Below are 8,095 nucleotides of genomic sequence, written 5' to 3'. Positions count from 1 at the left end.
ATTCAGGTTATGATCGATACCCAAGTAATGCAGCATCACCGCCACATCAGCAAATGGATTATAACCTAAGGGTGCGTTTGGTTGGGGGTAATCATGATTACCTTGGTTATCCATCCAATGTTATCAACCAAAACCTTGTTTGGTTTAGGTAATCGGCAATTCCCAAATAATGCTTCATGTCTGACACATCAGCATATGTCAGCAAAAGACGGCATCCAACCCGGAATTGGAAAACCAAGGAAAATTTAGGAGGCGTTTGGTTTAATTTTTTTTCTATTTTTTATTTTTCATTTTCTATTTCTATTTTTCTATTTTCTGATCTAGTTTTTAGAAAACAGAAAATATGTTTGGTATGATATACTATTTTTTATTTTCTAGAAAAGAAAATTAAAAAATACATTTGATTTGTTAATATAAAAAATTATAAATAAAATAATTTTTTTAATAAAAGTATTTTTAAAATAGTTTGAAACGTTCAATATAATTAGATTAATTGACCACATCTATACGAGTACCGACCGAACCAATTTATTATTTAGTTGGTCTAATTAAATTATTAAAATAATCGATTATGTTATAGGAAGGAATATGAAATAGATAAATAAAGTTAGTTTCAAAATAGATTAATGAATAATTATTTCATTTTGAATTTAAAATAATTATTTCATATGAATAGATATTTCATGATAAATTTTTCTATCAAATAATTAGATATAAAGTAACAAAGTTCAGAGTTGCCTGAAGTGTTTGATCAAGATCGAGCCTTCGGGCGCAAGATCCAATTTTTGCGAAGATGGGGCTTTTTCTTCTTGGATTTCTCTTTAACCAGACAAATGGGATCTTTCTTGAAAGTTTTGTTTCTGAAAGAGAACTTTTTCCTGGCAAAAGCTCGGAGTTGGCGGCATCCAAGGTCTCCTTCAAAAGGGAGATCGCCTTCAAGGAGGAGTGAACCTCGTAGGATGGCGAGAAGTAGGAATTCTCAACGACGAGGTCTGCGATGGATGTAGCTACCTTCTCAAGGCCGGGCTTCAGGGATGCCGCCAAGGTCGGGTCGTCAGAAAGGGCGCTGCAGTGATGGATTTCGACGTCGACGGCGTCTAGATTCGTCAAAGCGGGTGAGGAAGGCGGTGAAGGCAGGTGAGGTAGCGGAAGCGGCACTCCGAGCAGCGGACTGCTGGAGGCGGGACTGGTGTAGGTTAGAGAGGCGGTTGTGCCTTCGGCTGGGCCTCCTAATTAAAGCTCAATTTTGTTGCGTCGTTCTGAATACTCGTGGATCGACAAGGAATCCATCATTCCTCCTCCCAACGACCAACGAGACATCAGTGACGATTTCCAGATCTTCATTAGTCGGCGGTGCTATGAAGCCACAGTCCTCTGCCTGGTCGGCGATGGTGCCAATAAGCAAGGACCTACCTTCCTCTCGCTGAGGTGTGGCACATCGCGCATCGGTTAACTTGAATTCAGCAGCCTTATGTGCTTCGTGACGACGGAGAAAGGAAAAACGCCACGTTTTTGTATTTTCCTGTAATTTTTATTTTCCACGATAAAATGATATTTTATCATTTTTTTGTTTTCTTAGAGAATGATTCTCATTTTTCAAGAATGAAATTGAAAAACACAAAGCAAACAATAATTTCTAGAAAATAAGAAAATAAAAATAGAAAATGACTAAACCAAACGCCCCTTTAGGTTTTTCTTGATTTCGGGATTAAGGTAATTTTCTTTACAAAAATTCTGCCTCCGTGAGTAAAACCCGACTCCCGTCCCCGATTGCGCGAGCGAAACCCTAGCGAACGATCGCGCGGCAGCGATTCGAAGCCTTCGTCCACCTAACGAACGATCGCAACCCTCCTCTCCACTTTCCAAGATTCGAACCCTTCCCCTTCCGCTTCCGCTAAGCCGCGCCTCGCTCAGTCCGATACAATCTTGCCTTTCGAGGTCGAAAGCGGCGGAGCGGGTTGCTTCCTCCTCTCGCCGGCCCGCGCCTGCTTCAGCTTCCCCCACTCGTGGTCGACGCCTCTTTCCGCCCTTTTCCAGGTTCCCAGGCTTTATTCTCTTTGTTCTCGTTCGGTGTGTCTTTGTCTCCTGCATCGATCTTCTATGCGTTAAAGATTGGATTTTGCCGGTGCTTTTGAAGGTCTCCTGCAGGGCTGGGGTGCTGCAGTGGGTCTCTTCTCCCACTTCACAGCGCGGTGGCGGTGGCAAGATTGACCTCGTGCCTGGGCTCGACTTCTTGGAGTTGCCGTGCTCTTTCACAGGGTATTCCTGGCTATCCTGGAGTTTAAATGTTGTTGACATATTTTTGTGGTACATCACTATCTTTGCTTATACTTGTTCCCTGGAGGTTTTAATGGTCTAATTCTGTCTTTTGTTGTGTGTGGCTCCCGAAATAGTTTAGATCTGTATCCGATCACAATGCAGGTTTCATATACTTTGTGGCATACTTCTTGAACATAATTGCATAATTTGTTACCTAGTAAAGTAAAAAAGAAAAACATTTTTTTGATGGGATTCAATATTCCTAACTAGACAGGACGAATATCTTTAATTGTGTATCATTTAGCAAATTAAGACTGGATATCGTGAATAGTCTCATTTGAATGTTGCAAGTACCAAGTACTAATTAGACACCAAAATCGACAAAGATAAATGTGGGTTATACAGTGGTAGTGTGCCTATCACGATAGAATTGACCAAGATCATTTTCCTTGCTTATGACATAGCCTTGCTGTTTGGTGATGACGCATACACTAACTGCTGGGTGGCATTGAATCTTTTATCTTTTACTTGTTGAATGTTTCTTGTTTGCAATTGAACTATGAGCAACGAGTTCTGAATTTCTAAGGTTAGCGTAGGCCTGTGCCAGTGGTTTTTCAGGTGGATATAAACTTATAGTACTAAATTAAGGATTCGAGAGTTGAAGTTAATAAAAATGATGAGCATTGTGTATGATCATTATGTATCAATAGGTATTATGTACTTCAATAAAGCTTATAACTCACCTCAATTTGTGCTTAAAAAAGTTATGGTCGTTGTGCCCTAATTGCAAATCATTACCATCATGCCAGACTGGAGGAATAGTTTTATGCTATTTTTTGTATATGCAAGTGTCTTTTGTCAAAATTTTAGCTTGGAAATATCTAATGTGTATGAAGAATATTTGACCTTGCCTTGATTATTTATAATGATTCATGTTGCAAATGATGATGACGTTCATCTTAAATCTGAAGATACTCATACAAGCTCTGATGCTTTTATTTTCAAGCAACATTTTTTTTTGCCATGCAATGCTAGATCATGTTGCAAATGATGATGGCGCTCATCTTAAATCTGAAGATATTCATACAAGCTCTGATGCTTATATTTTCAAGCAACTACATGCAATGTTCGTTTGTAGTTTTCATAAGATGGTTCTTCATTTACTTACAACATGAAATATTGAGAGGAGGCAGTAACCAATAGTCACTATGCTAAAATTCATTAGAAAATGTAACATAAGTTCTTGACACTTGATATAGGAGTGCGTCAAGAAAATTGACAAACTGTTTCTCACATCAGTTTTTACTGGAGAAGCATTAGTCGATACATTTTATATGTGTGGTGCAACCATATCCAAATTAGTGTATATATACTTTTGTCAAGCTTAAACATAGAACAATATGCATCCAGCCTATCTCTTTACATAAATTTTAGAATAATTCAACTCCTATTATTGCATGATCCATATTGGCGTAACATTACTATCCTCTCCAGATGGAATTGATGGCACATGAAACACTTGATGATCATTTGCTGTTGGAATTCAGAGTCTGTTTTCTGTTGCTGCTACCAACTTTTGTCAATGAGGAAAACTTGCCTTTTATTATCAGGATGGTTATTTAATTTTTCTTCACTCTTTTGTGAAGGGGATAGCTGGAGCATATTTTAGCAAAACTATATTATAATTTATTGCCATGTACACTATTCTAACCAGTAAATGGGTTGAATAAGGTACAAATTCTCTGATAGTTTCTCTTTCTCTTTAATTTTTGTTGTTGAACTTGTAAAATTTGTTTTGTTGAGTGGAAATATGCATACTAGACTAGCAACATGAAATTGATTGGAAGCTTCTCTCACGCTGAAGGTTAATGGTGTCATTTAAGGAGACACCCTTCTCACAAACTTTTGCTTAGGGCTTTGAAGAAATCAAACACTTGAAACAAGTCAACAACTTTACAAGTCAATTTGGTAGTATCTCTTTAAATGATATGATTCTACAACTACAGATGAGTAAAAGCTACATCCACCAAATATTTATTTTGTTATATTTGAATTATTATTATTATAAAGTTAATATTATCTACTTAAAGTGTGCTACGTGGAAATTGAGCTGATTCTCTTTTTACCTTTTTTTTTTATGTTGTTGTGGAGTGTCTAGAGTGGATTATTGTAGTCATCACCGATCCAATTCAGAATTGTAATGATAAGTCATCAAAATTGTGGTCGATATTCAAACCGCATCGGTTTTTGGTTTCCAACCAGATTGCATGACGAACATCGATGAACATCTAATTCATCGGCCCGGTTTATTGGTCGACGGTTCAGACATCGTATTTAACCGGATCGCAGCTCCAACGAGGTCTCGACATCTGCTGGCTCTTCCGCTTCCAGTGCTGATTTCGCTGTCTGGCCGAGGTGGCAAGCGGAGGCGCCAGACGGACCGAGTCATGGCGTACGTTCTACGTTCAATCGCTGTGCCAAATTGGCCATAAAGATCGAGCGAGATATGTCATGGAGTCGCTACTAATGCTCCTCCGAGATACTGTATCCTCCTGCTTTATTGCCATTGTTTATGAGCTTCCTTTTCGTTTCACCTCGTGATCTCCATCCACCTCTTCCTCTCTTTTCGCTCTTCAGTTGCTGAATCTGGATTCAAGTTGGAGTTTCGCAGTCGAAGAAGTCATAAAGATCCGATCTTTGAGGCTGGCCATGGACAGGCACAGGTGTCGGATCTGCTTCCGGCGATTCTCTAATGGCCGCGCCCTCGGCGGCCACATGCGCTCTCACGTCGCTAATGCTTCCACCGCCGCTGCCGCCGGGCAGCGGAGGCCGAAGCCCCCCTCGCTATCAGGATTCTCGTCGTCCTTCTTGGAGGCGACTACGTATGAGAACCCCAGGCGCCGAAACTTCCGCGCCGTGGATCCGGAGTTTGCTTCTTCTGTTGCCGTGGCAGAGAGCGGCGGCGGCGGCGGCGGCGGTGCCGGATCCTCCTATGTCGGAGAGAGCGAGGCGGAGTCGTCGTCTTTCCAACGGCGGCTCCTTCGTCCTCGCCGAATAGAAGGTCTCTCCGGTGAGGCCGAGCTGCTCAGCTCCATCTCTGATGGCTCCCGTGAGGAAGACGTCGCGCTCTGCCTCATGTTGCTCTCGCGTGACACTTGGTCCAAATCGGAAATGGAGCGCCGCCAATCCCTTGATGAGGAGGAAAAAGAGGACGTAGACGACGAGTTGACGCTTCTCGCCGCCGATAAATCGTGCACGAAGAGGACCAAATACCAGTGCGTCACTTGCCGGAAGTTCTTCAAATCGTATCAAGCGCTCAACGGTCACCGGGCGAACCATAAAAAAAGGAACAGAGTGCACCCCGACCACCACCGGAGTCCTTATCCACGGCCGCGGTCCGAGGCCCACCACCACCGCCAAGCTCTACCAGTGCCCTTACTGCTCCAGGACCTTCATCTCCGGCCAGGCCCTCGGCGGCCATAAAAGATCCCATCTTGCCACCGCCGCCACTACGTCCCCGGCTCCTCTCAGCGTCAAAGATGATGGCTTCATAGACCTCAATAAGCCAGCTCCATTCGAGGAAGAAACCGAGCTCTCCGCCCTCTCTGTCGCCACTGAGCTCGCATCAAAGTGAACTGATGTGGATCCCATTCCCAAAGACATCATTTTGAACAACATTAAAGGTAAATTCTTCTCTATTAAGCATAAAAAATCTCATCTTTTGTGGAAAAAAACTTGAAACAGAGTTTGATTCTTTGCAATAGAACTGTAATTTTGCTAGTTACTTAGGATCTTCTTCTTTAGTTCTTTTGATGTGTCGAGTAAGGAAGAAGAAGGGAATAGGAAGTTAGCAAGTAGCGGAGGAGGTGGGTATGCCGTCAGGGGAGGGCCTCACCCTTTCTGTCTTCCAGTTGTTGCCAAAAGCAGGTTGCTTGCTTGAGTTCTTCCGCCTCTGCCAGCAACGTGTATTAAAATAGTGCCACGGAGATCGATATGATGCCACCTATCGATCGTTGGAACACTGGAACTCTACCCTCCATCCTTGAGGAGATGTGAAAGGAGAGCCCACCCACTGCTTCCTCCACCTTATGATTCGTTCTTCCATGCCTGTCCTTTGGTTTCCTTCCCTTATCGTCTCCAACTGTGCTTTGTTTTGTTTGGCCTATTTGCTGCGAGGGGATGAAATAGCCAGTACGTAGACACGCCTCATTTGCGTGAATGGCCGTTGGGGGGCCTACTCCGACTAGAGCCTTCGTGGCCCGGGTACGCATTCGGGTGCGGCTAGTCAAATTGCTCTTCATCCAGTGACCATAGAGGGGTGTGAGACAGTTGAGACTCTTTGTTGTAACGTGGAGGATCCTGATTCGACCACATGACCGCAGCCGTTCGTGGTTTCTAGTTTCTATTTTAGTTCTCTTATAAATCAGAAGGGAAATTTATCGATTTATTCCAAACCTGTATTTTTCTTCGAAATATTATTTTAAAATTGTTTATATAAAATATTTCCTATAATTTACTTGTGAAATAAAAAATTTAAAGATGCATTGATGTATATTTTTATGAGCACGAGCAACCATAATGTATGTTTCATGCTTCCTTTATGTCGACTTTCGTCTTTGTTTACTTTACAAAAGGGTTGAATACTTTGATGAAGAGCATACGAAAAGAAAAATGGGAATGTCTTATTATCATTTATTGAGGTTGCTACTATCACATTCTATCTTAATTGGGGTGATAGTTACTCTCCACCTTCCATCCTTCGCCCTTTGATCCTCGTCTATGAGTTCTTTATGCTCGTCCTCAAGTCATCTCGAGCTCACTTGGATTGTGTATATTGACTACACTCTAACAACCCAACCCAAATAAACTTATCGACTTGCCTAAATTGCATGATATTTTTGTCTATCAACTCGTTTGATTCACTTATCTTGCCTAGATCAACTAACCTAATTAGACTATTTGTACTCTTCTATTCTGCAAAAGGTGAAATTCATCACCTTATAGCTCCCTACGACTGTCCCACACTATTGGGAGAGAATAAATCAAGAAACCAAAATTAGTCCCCACATAGGAGGGTATTTTCATGACTTTGCTGGGATTCGACCGTTACACCCCTCTATACACTTGCATTGAGTGGATTATTAGATCAATTGGCCTAGCTAACTTAATGTGTTGCTCAGACCAATCCATACCAACTGACTTGGTTCTACATGTTCAATTGAACCAACTATCTACGCCAATATGTCTAAGCGATTTGCCCAAGCTAACTAGATCAATTGATCCATCCAAATCGACTAGACCATCCTATTTGGGTGAATTCTAAGTTGCCTTGCACCTAAATCAAGGACTGGGACCTAGAAATAGATATGTTCCTAAACATATACATAAACAATAATTTTATTTGCAAGGATTCTTCCAATAATTTTTTGTTTTCTTATATTGATAAAGTAAATGCACAAAGCTAAAGTAAAAAAAAAATCTCTCTTATAGATGACTTAATTTCTTATATTTATAAAGATTCTTCCTATAAATTGTTTTCATGACTTAATTTCTTATCTGAAAATATATTAATCTACACGAGGAATGCTTCTACATGCTAGAGTTGACTTAATTAAAGTAACTTGAGTTTAAGGTATAGATTGTGTAAGAAGAATGTGATAATCTATTTCAATATATTTAATGCAGAACAATTTGAATAAATATGTCCCCAACAACCTTAGTCTAGAAAAAAAAATCTTAGCACAAGCATTAGGCAAATTAGAGAAAGGCTACTAGGTGCTCCACAAGCATAACTGAGTTGATACTTAGTGTTGGTCCCAGTAGCTCCGGAAGTATG

At 41.1% G+C, this 8,095-nt stretch overlaps 1 protein-coding gene across 1 annotated transcript; it reads left to right on the top strand.

Moving 5' to 3' along the window:
- Positions 1-4,740: 4,740 nt before the first annotated feature.
- On the top strand, positions 4,741-6,212 carry LOC141817651 (zinc finger protein ZAT9-like). Its single transcript, XM_074705294.1, is given in 2 exon segments — positions 4,741-5,600; positions 5,602-6,212. Coding segments are annotated over 2 exon segments (924 nt in total). The 5' UTR covers positions 4,741-4,968; the 3' UTR covers positions 5,894-6,212.
- The last annotated feature ends 1,883 nt before the right edge of the window (positions 6,213-8,095 follow it).

The sequence above is a fragment of the Curcuma longa genome, unplaced genomic scaffold, assembly GCF_044706935.1.
Source record: "Curcuma longa cultivar G26 ecotype Majalengka, Jawa Barat unplaced genomic scaffold, ITB_CL_G26_1.1 contig_21433, whole genome shotgun sequence".
Lineage (NCBI taxonomy): Eukaryota > Viridiplantae > Streptophyta > Magnoliopsida > Zingiberales > Zingiberaceae > Curcuma > Curcuma longa.
The sequence above is the reverse complement of the archived record's forward strand: the minus strand, read 5'-3'. Positions and strand labels throughout refer to the sequence as shown.